Source organism: Sphaeramia orbicularis, chromosome 16 (assembly GCF_902148855.1).
Source record: "Sphaeramia orbicularis chromosome 16, fSphaOr1.1, whole genome shotgun sequence".
Lineage (NCBI taxonomy): Eukaryota > Metazoa > Chordata > Actinopteri > Kurtiformes > Apogonidae > Sphaeramia > Sphaeramia orbicularis.
The window spans coordinates 22,796,578-22,814,270 of NC_043972.1; the positions used below are offsets into that span (position 1 = coordinate 22,796,578).

At 36.3% G+C, this 17,693-nt stretch overlaps 1 protein-coding gene across 2 annotated transcripts in view; it reads right to left on the reverse strand.

Moving 5' to 3' along the window:
- The window catches only part of col6a4a (collagen, type VI, alpha 4a), a 98,853-nt gene that overhangs the window by 20,988 nt on the left and 60,172 nt on the right, over positions 1 to 17,693 (reverse strand). For both annotated transcript variants that reach the window (XM_030158057.1, XM_030158056.1), the window contains exons 16-28: positions 17,197 to 17,250; positions 14,663 to 14,734; positions 14,471 to 14,497; positions 14,341 to 14,385; positions 13,792 to 13,845; positions 13,025 to 13,087; positions 6,675 to 6,740; positions 6,125 to 6,178; positions 5,035 to 5,070; positions 4,883 to 4,945; positions 3,590 to 3,652; positions 1,232 to 1,294; positions 304 to 366 (exon numbers count right to left, since the gene is read on the reverse strand). In XM_030158057.1, coding sequence (XP_030013917.1) covers positions 304 to 366; positions 1,232 to 1,294; positions 3,590 to 3,652; positions 4,883 to 4,945; positions 5,035 to 5,070; positions 6,125 to 6,178; positions 6,675 to 6,740; positions 13,025 to 13,087; positions 13,792 to 13,845; positions 14,341 to 14,385; positions 14,471 to 14,497; positions 14,663 to 14,734; positions 17,197 to 17,250 — 723 coding nt within the window. The remainder of the gene's footprint in view (positions 1 to 303; positions 367 to 1,231; positions 1,295 to 3,589; positions 3,653 to 4,882; positions 4,946 to 5,034; positions 5,071 to 6,124; positions 6,179 to 6,674; positions 6,741 to 13,024; positions 13,088 to 13,791; positions 13,846 to 14,340; positions 14,386 to 14,470; positions 14,498 to 14,662; positions 14,735 to 17,196; positions 17,251 to 17,693) is intronic.

Genomic DNA, 17,693 nt, shown 5'->3' on the forward strand with positions numbered 1-17,693 from the left:
AAAGACAAACAACCGTGATGATCAACATATACAAATGGATCAGTGTGATCACAGCAGCTACTCTTACTGAATTGATAATTTGTTAATTTGATTGATTTTCAAGGCCCCAGAGCAAATAATATCCAAGATGTTTTACACTTAAAGATGTATGTTTAGTGAGTGTCCAACACAGAAAAGAGGTTTTAAGACATGATTCATTGTTGGTTAATTATACTTTTAACAGTATTTCAGGTATTTGTTTTTAATTCAATCTAGTTTATGCGAGTTCAAATACACTCCACATCCAGATTCTGAGTTTCTTACCGGGAGTCCTCTGGGTCCCCGAGGTCCGGGAGCACCTTTATCACCTGGATCACCTGGTTGACCCTGAACCACAAAAACAACAGTTTCATCTCCACGGTCCATGTGGATTTGATTTAGTCCTGATCTGTTCTGATATAATGTAAAATAAACTGAGACAAGAGCAAATGAGCAAAAAAGGTGATGAAAAGGTGAAAAAAATAAGATGAAATCATCTAATCCTGGGGTGTCAAACATACGACTCGTGGGCCAAAACCAGCCCAACAAAGGGCTCCAGTCTGGCCCATGGGTAAATTTACGAGGTGCAAAAATTACACTGAAGACATTAACAGTCAATGGTGTTAAACTGATTTCAGTTCAGGTGCCGTATACAGACCAATGTGATCTAAAGTGGATCATGCCAGTAAAAGTACCTATAAATTTTTCCTCTTTTTTTGTTTTAGTGCGAAAAAAAGTAAAATTACATCATTAAAATAATCACATTTATAAACTATCCTTTCACAAAAAAATGTGAATGATCTAAACGACCATCTGAACCACCTGAAATTTCTTTGAAAAAAAGTGGACGATTAACCATATTTTATTTTGTGTCTTTGAGATCTGTAAATAGTAATACATGTGTAAATAAGAAGTTCAGGCATAATATTGTCAATTGCACTTTTACTTTTTTCCAATAAAACAAAGACAAATTTTGAGTTATTTTTTACAGGTTATTATCCTATTATTTTATTGATCTGGCCCACTTGAGATCATTTTGTGCTATATGTGACCCCTGAACTAAAATGACTTCGAGACCCCTGGTCTAAAACGTACATAAACTCTCAGATTAGAGGAACAGGTGAATGTCACATCCAGATCATTAAACCTCTAACTGTATGTGATAAAACACCTTAAAGTTGTAGAAATCTGTGGATAGTAACACGTTTCTGACCTTCTGTCCGTTTCCTCCTCGGCGTCCAGCTAATCCTGGACCTCCAGCTGATCCCGGTCCTCCCTGAAGGATCAGGATCAGAGATTAATCCACTGAACTGAATGAGTTGAACAAATTCATTTAATGATTCATCTGTTCAGACACCACGGTTCCTCATTGGATGATATTTTTATAGTTTTCTGTCTGATATTAATGTGTTTTCACTCTTTTTGTTTCAATTAATCACTTACATTGTTGAGCTTAATTTCATGATTCATGTTATTTGTCATTTTCATTCGGTTTCTTCAGTTCTATTGATTTTCTTATTTGTTATTGAAAATTGGGTTGTTTTTATAATGAAAATTGTTTAAGATGAAAATAATAAATAGAATACAGTTAATATAATGTAAAATAATGGGAACAAACACTGTCAGTCATGAAACCTGTGGAAAGAAAATTTTTAAAACAAACAAAAAAAAAATCCAAAATCAAAATGAAAAAAAAAAAAAATCTAAATAGTTTTTACATATAATAAATGTGTTTTCTGTGAATAATTCACATTAATACCCACAATGACTTTACAGTGACATGAATTATGATTTTATTACTTTGTTGAAATAAAAATAAAACTGCATTTCATGACATTTGTAATAAAACGCTGTTTGATTCTGTTTAGTTTCATATGATCGTAATTTGTAACAGACGGTTGTGTCATCGCCATCTATGATTAAAGGTCATTCCAGGTAAAATCATTTTGATGAAAATATGGAAACAAATATTGAAAAAATCTGAGTTTTAGTTTTTACTCTGCATAAATGACTCAACAGATGACCGTGGGTTTGGAGAAAAAAAAACTCTTCACTGATGTCTGTAATTATCTTCCCACTGTGTGACTTTTAGTTCAACAACTTTCAGAATCATAAACACAGATAAGACGATGAATCACATCTACACATGGGTTTGACTGTGAAAAAAATCCTATTAATGTGAAACATAATCATCTAAAATAACTTAAACTATGATCATCATCCAAAATAAGTTCACGTAGGTTCACGTTGTTTCTGTTGATTTTTCCTGATGGATTAAATCCAGATGACAGTGATTAAAGTGTTAAATCCAGCGACCACAGAATGAACCAATACTTCAACGATAAGAGCAGATTCATGACGAGGAGGAGGAGGATTTATGGAGACAGATGGAAAACATACAGCACTGACAGATCCTGTTCAGACATATTTTGACCTCCATTTTGTCAGAACATGGACTTTAAGGAAAATATAATAATCGAACTGAGACACTAATTCAAAGAAGTAACACAAAACAGACGACAGACTGAAGTATAAGTACGTCACATATGTTTAAAACAGGGTTTAACCAGATGAGACAAGATGGAAACCAAGTAAAAGATGCAACAAGACAAAAACTAAAAGAATGGAATAAGATGAAAATGACAAAGGAAAGATGATTTCAAAGATACACAGTAAACTGAGATAATAACAGAATGTAAGTGTATGATGAGTCAGCTTAACTTTGTAACAGAATTAACCATTTTAAGACTGACAGTATAACAGGACGCCTATGTGTCTTCATGTTTTCTTTGGAATAAAATGTCTTTTTTGCTTTTGTACCTTTGTTTTCAAGAAGAACTTTACTTTCAATAGCTGGCCATTAATTATCATTATTATAAATAATAAATGCTTAAAACAGTGTGCTTTAGTAAAAAAAAAAAAAAGAGAGAGAAAAAAAAGGACAAAGTATTTTGCATAACTTATATCAGAAACAACTGTAAATGTCCATAATGAAACTTTTAGAGATTGCAGAAATAAACTTTCAAGTATTTTGCATGTGCTCAAACATGCTTTTTGGTCTTGAACATTCAGTATCCATATTATGGCTTCATATTTTTTGTTATTTCCAGGCATTTTTTAGCCTGTGTGGAAGTCTCTGAAACAGTTCCTTTCTACTTGTGATAGAGTCAAAATTGCTGCCATAAAGTGTTATATAGTGTTGGAAAACTCAGGATCTTCTGGATATGCTGTGGAATTTTGTGGATAGTGTACACAGCTCAGGAGTTACAGTAATTTGAATGCTGTAAAGTGCAAAATGCAGCACCAGAGAGATTGCAGAGGAACATTATAATTTTTTTTTCCATAAATTACACAGAAGTTTATTAACATGAAGTAGGGATTTGAGAACATTGAATACTTACCAATGAAAAAAGTATTTATAATATACAAATTAATCCATTTGTTTTAAAAATGCGGCTCACTGAAGAGTAAATTATCCAGACACTGAAAACGTCTAACAGACAGTTCAGATCTAAGAAGAACCTGATCTATGGACAGGAAAAGACCAGGAAGACCCTGTAGCTAAACTGACCTGAGGACCGGGTAGACCTGGGATTCCTCTGGGTCCAGGTTGACCTCTGACCCCTCGGGGGCCCTGCAGAGACCAAGAACACCGAGTTAGTCCACTACAGAACAGGTTTTATTGACCACCAAGACCAGGACCAGGACCAAGGTGAAGACCAGTTTATCAGCCTTTATAGTTTCCTCTCTAGGTCTTAGTAACGCTGAGCTTTAATGATACTCAGATGAATGTCAAACACTAGTGACATCAATTTGGTGTTTGCATTGTTTACCCATAATTCTACTGTGTTGCAGCACTCCTTCTTCTCCCAAACTTGGTCTTTTTATTACTGGAGGAGTAAAATGCATGGCAGTAATGTCATATGTGCATCACAACCTTAACATAACCATTACAGAACATATTTTACATGATGTGCACATGGGTCAGGTAACATTCGTGTGGACTCTTCGCAGACGTACACACCCGCTGTCTCTAAATTTTCTGCCTGCTGACATTATTTGTCAGTTCTAGAAATGTTGTTGGTCTTATCTTGTTAGTTCTGTCCCATTCTTCAGCAAAATCTATTTATTACCCCGCCCCCTGAACGGGAGGCAAGGGGTATTGTTTTTGGGTTGGTTTCTTTCTTTGATTGTTAACACTTTAGCAACAAAAATATCAGTTGAATTCTTACCAAATTGGGTTTATGGATTGCCAGTGACCCAGAATACATCTTATTACATTTTGGGAAAAGTTTTTCAAAGTTAAAATTTTTTACGAATTTTTAAAATCTTTTTTCTTCTCCCATTTAACTTCTAATGGTTGAAATTTCACATGTCTATAAAAACATCAATTTTGTTTCTATTTACTTCAAACTTTGCACATATATAAAGGCTATTGATATGATGAAAACCAAACCCCCCCAAAAACAAAAAAAAGGTAGGCATTATTATAAATTAAAATGTTTTTTGTTTTTTTGTTGTGGTAGGCATGAGTGTACATAATTTTGTGTGTAAAGATGTGCTTAAATACACATTTGGATGTATATGCATGTATATATGTACGTAGATATATGGGCATTTACACATATATGGAGAAGTATATGTATAAGCAGTGCTTACGTTTCTATTGAGATTAATTTTGAACTCCTCAGAGCTTAAACTTCTATAAAAAACTAATAAAGAAAATTATAAATAATAAAAAATTTGAATAATAATAAAAATAAAAAAAAAAGCAAAAAAATATGGACTGAGGTTTAAGACTTGCAGTGTGAACGTAGCCTCAGCTTCCTGAACTGGATGACATCAGTCCAGTCTGACATCTCACCTGAGGACCAGATGCTCCTGGGATTCCTGAAAGTCCTGGTTCTCCAGGTTGTCCAGGTGCTCCCTGTGTGAAAACACAAAGAGGACCAGGTTTATACTTGTGTTAAAAGCAGATCAAGCAGCTCTGTGTGATGACGTCTGATCAAATCTCACCTTGTCACCAGGTGAACCTCTTCTTCCATCTGGACCCTGAATGAAAACACAAAGACTCACATCAGATCAGAACTGAAACTTAAACCTTTAACTCAAGGTGACATCCGTCTGATATGGGATATTTCTTCTTTTAACGCCATTTTTCTGTTCATATATTTCACTTATTGTTCAGATTTTAAGTAAAACATGAACTTGTGTAGAGGTGAAACTGTACAAAAATAAACAAGTACAAATTTATCAAATGAAGAATTTGTTAGATGTATTTTTTATTATAAGGTAATATTCCTTAATCGATATTCAAGAAGAATAAAACATCTTCATCTTTAATGATTTTAACTCTTAAAGGGTAAGATCTTTTGTCCTTTTTATCTCTTCGCATATTAAGAGTGATATTGATTGAATTCATTTTTGCCAAGAGGTTTAATTTAATCTGATTTATTCCCCTTCACAATGAGGAAATATTTCACATCCTTTCTTTGTATTTTCTAATTGTTTTTACTGTTGGTGCACTAATTTTATCAGTGGCTTCTGAGATATTTTTACTTGTTTTATTCCTGTTCTATCTGACTATTTTTAACCTGATGTTTCATTTACGAGATTTCCCTTCAATCTGATGTCAATTTATCCAATGACTTATATGTTACATTATGATAATACATCTTTATTGTGTTTTGAAAAGTACGTAAACTGGTCATATAAAAACTGGTAATATAAAATAAAAGCTGTAAAATATGAGTTTACTCAGTCCTCTAAAGGCCTCCAGACAAAATCAACTGATTAGAAAACACTTTGCTTGAAATGAAATTAGGGAGAGCCAGTTTGATAAACTATAAGTGTGATATGGAACCTTTAAAGCAAATATATTTTAATTATTCTTAAAATTTTATGATCAACTATTGTATTCATTTGGCTTTTGTGATTTTTTATTTCTTATTTAAGCTTGTAAATTGTGTTTTGCAAAGCCTTTCTGTGATGATCTGTGGTTATTTTAAGTTAATGAAGCTTCTGTTTCCATGTCCAGTTTCTCTGAGTTAAATGAAAGTTCAATCGGTAAAAATGGAGATAACTATTTCTGATTAAAAGGTCTCACCGGGTTTCCCACAATGCCGCTCTCTCCTGGTAGTCCATCTGGTCCAAGTGTACCCTAGAAATAAAAACACATCCCCATGTTTTAAAACGCTACTAAAAATTATTAAATGAACAATTTCCCAGTTTGGGTATATATCTAACCAAAGTAAATCTATATCTATCTATAATTGTTCTTATTTGTACTTTTCTATACACAAATTCATTATATTAATATTTTTTCTTTTTAAATTTGCATTATTCATACAGTCCCAACTGACTGAGGTTATAAATATACATCATTTCCATTTTATGTTGGCCTCCTCTGTCCTTATTTCAGAATTTTTCAGTCCCGGTGGGTCTCATCCAGTGTAATCTTCTTCCAGCTGTGAGAGAACTGAAGCCAAGTCATGATCCTCCTTCAGCATCATTCAATTACATATCTTGACACACCACTCAAGACTGATCTCACTTTGTCCCACAACAGTTCATTATGAAGAAGCTGCTGTGACTCAAAATCAGGGCAAAACACAGGTTCCAGACCTCCACAGTTACCAGATGGACTTGTGTCTTACCGGTAAACCAGGGCTTCCAGCATCGCCTTTGGGTCCTGGGACATTGTTATCAGGTCCTGCTTCACCCTGTCAGACAAAACACAGGACACAGAGTTCACTTTAACATCAGCTCCAGATGTTTGGATCTGTCTGTGTTCATGTTGTTCAAGTATTGTGGTGTGATTGTTTACATGTTCAGTGTTGCCAGAACATGATGGGGAAATGACAGAAACTGACGGACAAGTATTCACAGAATGTTGTGGAGGATAAACCAAGAAATGTTATTCAGAAGGAAATGTCACCAAATGTCAATAAAAACCAAAAGTGTCAATAAACGTCTGAATACAATCAGCAAAGGAGTCTGAGATTACAGGTACTTCTAATATTATCAGGGTGCGATTTGTCAGAAAAACAGAAGGGGGGGCCTTTTTTTTTTTTGTTTTATCATGAAAAAACAAGCAATCGACAGGCCTGATTACTTTTTAAGTTAACGGCAGGCCCTATTACATGTCAAACAGTTGGACATTCATCTTTGAGAGAGAGATTGCGGTACTTATGGAGAACTCCCTCCCCCCGCTCTTAAGTATTATTCCATATTTTATTCATGCCCCCCAACCCCCCTTACAATTTATTGATCCCCATAAGTTTAATCCCCCCCCCCCCCCCCCCCAAGAAATCACACCCTGAATATTATAATCGATGCATACATACATACATAGAGCCATAACCTAAATCCAATGACAAGTCCATCAATTTGGCCTGAATACCCGATGCAATTTTACCATTTCCATACATTATACTTTAATGAATTCCTCTTGAAGAATTAATCAGACAGACATCAAATTTGGTCAATTCCATCTAAAGAACTTTACGGTCAAAAATGGAAAATGCTGATGTTTCAACTGAAGAAGCTCAAAATTGCCAATCTACAAAATCACAAAAATAATTCAGCCCCTGCTTGAGGTTTGACATAGACAAACAGACAGACCAGATTTGGTCACCACATATATCTGGTCCAGATGCAGAAAAAAGCCTCTTGGATGTCTACCCTACATCCCACCCATTTGAACCTGAATATGCAATTTTAAACTTTAAACTTTTTGTGATTTTCAGCTCCAGTCAAATCTCTTCCTTGAGAAATAACTCATCTAAAGATATTTGTGATGAACATTTTGTTGAAAACTATGTTCATGGAAGTGTTGGTAATTGTAATGTTTTTGTCAAAAAATGTTCCAGATTTCCTCCAAAACATTTTTTGTCATTGTGACACGTAACACACATTGTTTCCACACTGACCCTTTATTCTACAGAACTTAACTTGGACCATACCATGCTAGGTCTCCACAGTTACACATCTACATGTCACACATGAACAGTAAAAGATTCTGTTGGTTTCTGAATATTCTGCTGGTGTCTGTAAATTGGCTTAAGAGTATGGTTTCGACCAGCTCTATATGTTAAGTGTCATAAGATAACTTTTCCTATGATTTGGCGCTGTATAAAAAAAATTTGATTGACTGATTGATTGTCGTAACAAGTGGGTTTAAGTAATGCTTTTTATATTCAGAGAAAGTGGCCATGTGGACGCAGTTCTGTGCATTCTCAAAGAGTTAACTCTGGACTGCACCTTGTGGCATTACTTAGGATTACAGTAGCATCACATTAACCATTAAATGGCAAATGGACTGAACTTATATAGTGCATTTTCTACACCTTCATGGTGCCCAAAGTGCTTTACAATTCCTCACATTCGCCCATACACTCATACACCAGCGGGCAGCTGCTACCATGCAAGGCGCTGCCTGGCCCTGCTAGGAGCAATTTAGGGTTCAGTGTCTTGCCCAAGGACACTTCGAGCCAGGATTCGAACCGCTGACCCTTTGGTCATTGGATGACCCACTCTACCAACTGAGCCACAGCCGCCCAACATCAAACTGTTGTTAAAACATGCATCAGGTCCAGAAGCAGAAAAAAGCCTCCTGGACCCATACCCTAAACCCAGTAGAAAGTCTTCTATTTGTATCTAAATATGTAATTTTTACCATCTTCAGTGTTATATTTTAATCATCTCTAGACAATTACACCTCATGCTCAGTTTCATTGTAAGATGTTTGCGGTGAAAACATCTAAAAGTGGTGACATACTGTTGCGTGGTGTTGCTGTGACAACATAGCAGGTTTTGATATTTCACAATGAAATGTATAATTACGAGTTGGCTCTTTTCACAACCAGCATGTGTCTGTGTTTGCTTCATTCATTAAATCCATCTTCACCGTATTCCTGTTTACAATAACTGGGTTTTAATTTATGAGAATGAGCTAAATGTAATCGCTTTTGCACAACACCCCTCTATTATGTGTAAATTTGTCCCTGAGGTCGTCTTCTCAGGCTGAACATCCTCCCAACCTTTACATCACTTCAACTCCAACAGATGAGGCCAAGTACGATTGCAATCAGATAAGTATCTGCAACAATTTTCTGCCTCATTTTACTTCATATTCAGTTACTTCTCAAAGATGTATGAATGTAACTGCTTCAGTTCTTTTAATACACTCTAGTGCAGCAGGAATATGTTAATATAAATGTTTGTTTTAGTGTCTGTAGATCTGCTGTCATCCTCAGTTGTTTGTCTTTGAGAATGTGGACTGATCTATAAACTGACTGCACTGATCTACAGGTTGGACTGAAAAGCAAGAAAGTAGTTTGGGTTCCTTTGGAGGATTCCATGTAAATATCAGAATTTCCCTTACTTTTATCTGTTAATAAGGTCCCAAATTATTTAAAGTTTATGCATAAAGAAACTCTGCAATGAAGGTTACAACATGAAGAAGACATTAAACCATAAAGACCCAGTGCTACTTTTGTGGCAGTTCCCAAATTAATTTTTCTCCATTTTTAGCCTTCCTTAAGTGGTTTATCGACATTTATTCTAATATTATGCTCTGTATTTTGCAATTTGCGGTGACAATCAGGTATTTTCCCACAGTGAATTCAGTGATTATGTAGATGTTCACAAAAGCTCAAATTAAAGTTGAGGGTTATTATATCCTCTTGAGACCCAGGAAAGTGAAAGTTTTAGCTTTTTTTACATTAAACAATTGTCTTGATTGGAAACTGCATAATGCAACAGTTTTTTTCAGATACATTTTTTAAATTATTTATTTGTTTTTTTATGCAATGTCCTTTGCAATGGACAGCATTTTTGAAGTAAAACTGAAACTTTTGTCCCCTACAGAGGACAAAAGTGCATTGGTGAATCTCAGGAGGATATCAAAAACAGAGAAAATGGGGAAAAAGTGACTTTAAGTAAAATATATCATTAATTGAACATAAAACAAGTGTCTCCATTCACTGTCATTGATCCAACTCCATGGGTTTTACTGGTGAATCAATGTTGTAGAAGATGACAGTGTTTCCACAGTAACTACGAAGCCTCTGAACGTCCAAATGGGTCATATCTGATGACCATGAAAAGATGACAAACTGCAGTTTACACCAATTATTTACACATATCGATAGGATTAGTGGATCAACAGGTATTTAACTTTTTATATCAGTAAATGGTTTTGGTTGGCAGTGGATGTTTGGGTCTTTACGGGTTAATACATTAAGTGAGGGTAATGTGTTTGATCCTAGGCGGCTTCAAGTATTTAAATGGCTCAGATTTATGATAAATTATCAGTTGGATTCTTTCATCTTTCGTTGAGCTCATTTAACATCAAAGTCAGTGTGAAATGGTCAGGAACAGGTCAGGGTTGTCCAACTATTCAACCTCTCTTTCCTCTCCTCTGTATTTTCCTGTTGCTAATCACTTCCACTTGTTTCTCCTCGTTCATCAGCCTCAGTATAAACTCCTCCTTCCTCCTGTTGAACTCACATGTTTATCTTCTGCCAGATTTTAGTTATACAAACTCAGTCTGTTTCGGACATAGGACTTCTTCACACCTTGTCTTTCATTGATTATTATTCCACACATCATGGCTTTATACACCGCTCAGACAAAAAGAATACCACCTGGAAGTAAGTAGTTTGTGATAGTAGTAATGGTAGAAAATTTGCATTACACATATTTTCTGCTTTCAAATAGCCTGAACATATTAGCATAAATAGTACTAGTTAATAGATCTCTATTTCAGCCAAAAAATAAAGTTGTTTAAAACCCAACCAGGCCAAAAACAATGTCCCCGTCTGAATAAACAATTAGGTAAAGTCCTTCCATTGGATAATTACTGCAGTGATTTATATGTTCCAGCTTGAAATTTTTTTTTTTTTTTTACTCTAAATGATACAGTGAGTAGTTGCTCACTCCTTAAACAACCATCAGTTTGTAGAGAGCATACTGACTGGAGTGTGTTTCAATGGAAAAAGGTCATGTGGTCTGGTGAGTTCAGACTGACCCTGTTCCAGAGTGACAGGAGAGGTGAATGAAGTGATTACCCATCATGCCTAGTGCCTACAGTACAAACCTGTGGGGGCAGTGTTGTGATCTGGGGTTGGTTCGGTTAGTGAGGTCTAAGTAGTGTTGTAGTACTCGAGACCGGTCTCGAGACTGCTTTTTTAACGTCTTGGTCTCGGGTGCATTTTTACTTGGTCTTGTCTCGGTCTCTAGATTTAAGACGAGACTGGTGGAGACCACTGATGTTAAGTTATTTACTCATACTACTGATTAGAGTGGAAAGGCATCTATTTCAAAGCAACCAGTTATTGGTTGCTTGATTGGTTCATGGTTCCCCAGCAACAGCTGCATACAGACACACCGCACGAGTTACAGCACTCCCCCCACTCCCACCCCCTCCCTCAAACGTGAGAGTGAAGGAAGACCAGGAGAAGGTGTTTACATGTCCAGCAGCAGTAATGTCTGCACACTCCTTAGTAATAAAAAATAGTTTCCAAAACCACAAAGAATACATCTGTAAAATGACCAGAAAAACCAAACTGAACCAAAAACCATGACAAAAAATAAGGCATATATGTTCTTGGGTTTGTTTTGGATGGTGAAGATGTCTGTGTGTTTTGTCATTGCATTTTATTCAGGTTTGGTATGCTCCCATCATTTTAATGCTATAATTCTGTGAATGAAAGAGCTGCTGTTCGGTTCATGGATGCTGGATTTTTGACACAGAAAAATAAATTAAGGATTGAGATTTCCTGCATTGTGCTGCTTTGAAAAAACTGCAGACTGTTTGTCATTGTTACTGTTACTGTAAATCAGTCTTCAAATAGAGAATTCTTACTTTGTTCACTCTTCTAATAATTTTCCATTGTATGTACAGTCTTGGTCTTGTCTGAGTCTCGACCTGCTTTGGTCTTGGTCTGGACTTGGTCTCGACCCTTAAAAGTCTTGGTCTTGTCTTGATCTCAAAACCCCCTGGTCTTGAACATGTCTTGGGCTCAGATGGTGCGATCTTGACTACAACACCACTGAGAATCCATGGGATGTAATGGAGAAGACTTTACACAGTAGACCGACTCTCCATCGTCAATACAAGATCTTGGCAAAAAAAAAAAAAACGTTACTCTGGACAGAAATAAGTGTTGTGGCCTTTATTGTGAAATTGCCTAAGAACTGTGTGGTATAAAACAACACAAAGGCGAATGTGTCCTATAATCAAAACAAGTCTCACACACAATGAAATATTGTGTGGGTGATTCTTTTTTGTCTGGGCTGTGTATATATAATATGTGTCCAAACCACACTGATAGCATTGTGTTGCCCCACGGAGGATACTCATTTTGTTCTCTTCTCAGTTTCTATTCTAAAGGGATTTTTATTATTCGAACAGAGCATAGAATGAGAAACTTTTGTGTTTTGTATAAACTAACTTGACATATAAGAAAATATCTGACGCTTGGCGTCGGATTCATCTATTTTAAAACAGTGTGCTAATGTGTGCTTTTGTGATTTCAGCTTCTTATCAGAGATGCTCTATAAACTCTGACAACATAAAGCGGCAGCATTAATAGGGTCAGACTGAGGATGAAGTTTTGCACAGCCTGAACAATATCTGATAGAAAGAGCAGAGAAAGGATTTTCATCAGGAAAGTTCAGGGAAGCTAGTGATTAATATTTACTGTATCTAACAAACACACACACACATACACACACACACACACACACACACACACACACACACACACACTCCAACTCAGCGGTATTTCACAGTATTTCCTGCTCACCCTCTGACACACTTCTGGTGACAGCGCTTTAAGCCTCCACCTGCCGCCTCCAGGAGGAAGGGATTTATTCACTCACACTGTCTACATGTGAACAAATCCACAGGCAGTGAGCGACTTTTCCACAAACATGGAATAGGTGCTGTTCCATGTTGGTCCACGAAGCAAAAATTAAATGAATGAATGAATGAACTCACCGGATCTCCTCTCAGTCCTCGCTGTCCTTTTATACCCGCCTCTCCTCGGATACCTGGGATACCCTGAGGACAACAGTTCAGCCTGTCAATCAATCATCCAGGGCTCAGAGGTCAACGACTCTCAGTCATCTGACTGTGAAAGACTGCTCTGATTGGCTGAAGGCAAATTCCACTCAAATACGATCAAACACTCTGAACCAGAAACAGCAAAGACTGAAGTAGAGACACCACCAATAAATGACAAATAGAAACACAAATAAACAATGAAAAGCAGGAAAAAAAACATAAACCGAATAAAAACAAATATAATATTTGGTGTTAAGGTTGATATAATATCAGTTCATTTCAGGAATATAAGTCTCTTACAACAGAAGAAAAACACCGAAACTGTCTACACATTTGTAATCATCTAAATTTACTTAAATGTGTCTAAATAATGTATTCCTTTTCAGAAACTGCAGTAATTCACATGAAATACTTTTTTGCTGAAAAAAAAGGAAAATATGTACTTCAGCATAACAAATAAAAAATAATACATATTTTAATGTTAAATTAATGTTCCACTAGTTTTTCTTTACTCTTTACAATTTTTTATTCATTGTCACTCTATCTTTATGTAATATTTTACTGTATTTTTTCCAACTTGTCATATCTTTTTCTGTAAATGTAGGTCTAATTAAGGATCATCTTTTTAAACAATTTCCTCATGAGAACATATTCAATTTAAAATTGCGATAATAATAAATAACTGATAAAACGGTATTTACGGGGTTTCCTGGGTATCCTTTGTCTCCTCGTGCTCCATCTTTTCCTGCGACTCCCTGAAAAGGACAAAACCAGAAAAACAGCTTAGTGAAGGGGATACGACTACTCTTAGATGATTAAACAGGGTCTAAAAATCACTTGTGTCACAAAATTTGGATATAATTAAACCAGAAATAGTTAACATCATATTTAATCAAACAGTGTTACTACTTTTGATTTGTGTTGCATCTTTTGGATTAACTGGGCTTCCATATTGAGAGATATGAAAAGCATGATGGGCAATGAAGTATCTCTATTAAGGATGACTGTTGTAATTACTAACGCGAGTATTTCAGCATTAAAAGTGCTAACATTCAATCATACGCTAAATCCTAAATTGTTTATAAAGGCCCAGTATGTAACCATTTGTTTTGTCCTGTTCCATTTGCATTTGTCCACCTTAATAATCCAACATTTTACCACTGATTCAGTCTGACTTCCCAATCTGACTCTTTATAGAATTTCTAGGTTGATATTTTCAGATCAGTAATGTGATGGTTTTCAGTTCGTACCTGTTCTCCACTGACTCCATCCAGTCCAGTTTCTCCATCCTCACCCTGAAAACATATAACAGAGTCTGAGCTTCTGGTGTTTGTCCAGACATTCCGAAGCACTTTATTAAAACAACTTCACGTCACTCACCCTGTTTCCTCTGAGACCTCTGTAACCCTGAAACAAATGCAACAGAACAATGTTAACATCTGAACAGAAATGAAAACAATATTAACATCCACAAAGTTCATGTCTGACTAGAAAACAGCAGCTATAGAAAGAAAAAATACACCATTAAGTTACAGAATAACACGGACATCAAGGAAATGAGAGTTACTGTACCTTTGGTCCTCTGAGTCCTGAACAGCCCTGGACTCCCTGAGGTCCACTGGGTCCAGGAAAACCACGTTCACCCTGAAACACATCATGTAATACGTACAATAATACATATCAAAGTAGTATTTTATCGAATAATACATATTTAAATAACCCAACATACATATAATATACATAACACAACAATCAATGACTATATAGAAAACAAATGACTTGACAAAAACACTGACTCAGGAAAAAAAATAGTAGAAAACAGTGGAAACAAATAACGACTCAGCAGAAAATAAATTATGACCGAGCAGAAAAAAAACGACGACTTGATAAAACAATCAGCGACTAAGCAGAAAAGAAACAGTGACTTTGTGGAAAACAGAAAACAAATAGTGACTTAACAAAAAACAAATAACAGGATGAACACAGTAGCCACTTTAACACAGAGATCCTGGGAAAAAGGTGAAATGGTGATCCCACCTTTTTTCCACCATTGACTGATTTCCACAGCTAAGCCAAAGGAGTAACAGAGGTGAGACAGGCTGGACTTTTACACAGTGGACCTGTGTTCTGGAATCAAAGGGGCGGTGATGCAGCACAGCGTATAGTGTGACGTATAACTTGCATGTCTGAAATACCCCGAGCATAGTCGTGTTGCTAACCTCTCCAGAGTCGTCCCACAAATGTTAACATGGATAGAGTCCTCTGCCTCAAGTGACAACAGCTCGTGGATCTCAGCATATCCCCAGTTCAACATCTTTCTGGTCATGTTCATTGTTAGGTTCTGACGCACTTTTATTTTTCCCCTTTGTCTTTTGTGGGTTTTGTTATAATTCTTACTTGACACTTTTGGGCGAATATTGCTCTCTGTTATTTTTTTTGCCTTGATAACATTTTTGGGATAATAGTATGTATTTATTTTTTCCTTAATAGATGGCCAATTGGTTTTCCCGCCGGCTGAGCTTATAAATTGGACCAGTGCTGGGCTCTCGCTCTCTCTCGCCTCCTGCTCTCTCCACCTCCTCCAGTGATGCCGGCGTCCAGAGCGCGCACGTTGAGGCGTGTATCTGCTCCACTCCTCCACGCAGGTTGCTCCACGCAGGTTGCTCCATGCCAGCGGGGTTTTTGTTAGCTTTTTGTTAGCTTATCCTTTTGTTTGACCAGGTGGATCCGGACGTCCTGTTTTCGCTTTTCCTTTCGTTAGGGCTTATTTTTTGAAGTTTGCTTCATTTGATAGGGTAGCGGTGCGTTGGCAGCTTCTACGGCCCTGTACAGGGTTGGCCTGTCCAGCGCACCGTCCTTATGTTTAGTTTGCTGGTCCACTCTGGTCTTTTTCTTTGTTACTTTGGGCACGGGGGTTTTAAAAAGGGGTTTTTGGATTCTGCATAATTAAAAACAACCAAACAGAATAGCAGAAGAACAAACAACTAAATGCAAATAAATAAAGTTTTTTTTTCGAATTATACTCCTTGACTCCCGGTGTCCTTTGTAAATATGTTTCACCCTTCGGGTTGCAACATTGATGTTTGTTTACTAAAGACGGCCCACGCTCATTTTTAAATCCCCCCGGCTCGGGAGTTGCACACGTAATACGTCATCAAAACTACACCTTGATTGCAGAACAAGAGGTGTTCCTTTTACATAGCGTTCCAGAATCATGATTCCACCTTTATCACAACTCTGTAACTACCTCCAGAGGCGTTACAAAGCCGCGATAAAGGTGGGACCAAATAATCCCTCCATTTTGTTAAACAGACGTTCTGGAATAAAAGTGAAATATTCCTGGAACAGAAGTGCTGTGTAAAAGGGACAAGTAACTGCAGAAACAAACAACGAAATGATGACTTGTCAGAAACTAATGGAAAACAAACAGCAACAGAAGAGAAAAGAAACAGTATCTCTGTAGAAAGCAATAGAAAAACAATGACCCAGGACGAGACAAAACAGAAAACAGTGACTCAACAGAAAAAAAGGCAATTCAGCAGAAACAAAACAGAATACCTAATGTAAACTAAACATCAACTCAGCAGAAAACGACACTGCCTCAGCAGAAAACAAACAGTGATTCAGCAGAAAACAAACAGTGACTCTGCAGAAAACAAACAGTGACTGTGCAGAAAAAACCCCCAGCAACAACAGAAAACAATCCATAAGAAGAAAAATTTGTTCAAGTTCAACTGAATTTTTAATCATCTACTTTCAAGTTCAGAGTTAAAAATCTGAAGTAAAGAAACCCAATGCGGTGCTCAGGTTTCCAACTCTTCTTTGTCCTTGGGGTGTAAATTCTTGTTTTGACACGTCTCTACTTCACACCTTCACCTTTATTTCCATCACTTCTGCCTTAGCATGACAACGAAAGCACATCTCACTCTTTTTCAAATCTTTTCAATTATTTTTACCCAAACATAAACTAGTAGACATATGATGGAACCAGTTATGACAGCTATTATAAGGAAATTACATACCTTTGAAAAGTAACTGTGTCATCTTAGTGTTTGGTTTTAGAGGAAAGAAAATCTACCAAAACAGATAATATAAGAAGTACTCACAGCAACGCCTTCCTCTCCTGGGAAGCCAGGGTAACCCTTCTGTCCAGACGCCCCCTGTTTACAAAAAAACACAAAACATTCATGAAACAGCTCTTCGGACATGTCCCTCTGTGGATAATTATTACTAAAAATACCTGATGCTTCTCTTCAGCTACAAAACAAAAATAAATTACATCGGTCATTTATTTACTTATTTTGATGGTTTGGGAGTTCATTATAATGTTGACAAATGAAAGTATTTCTTGAAAATTAATCAGAGAAAAATAAAACTGTGAAAACTAGTTTTTCAATTTCAAAGCATACACCTTATAATATTCTGTATTTTTAACTTTTGTTAAATGACATTTACGTTCACTTTTTTTAAGGGTGTATATACTGTTCATATCATTACAGTCTTATTGCACTCGTTATAAAATTCACATCACTGACACTTTATTTTGTATGCTATGTGTGCTCTTTTTATAAGTTTCTTTTTCTAGACATCTTCTATATTTTTA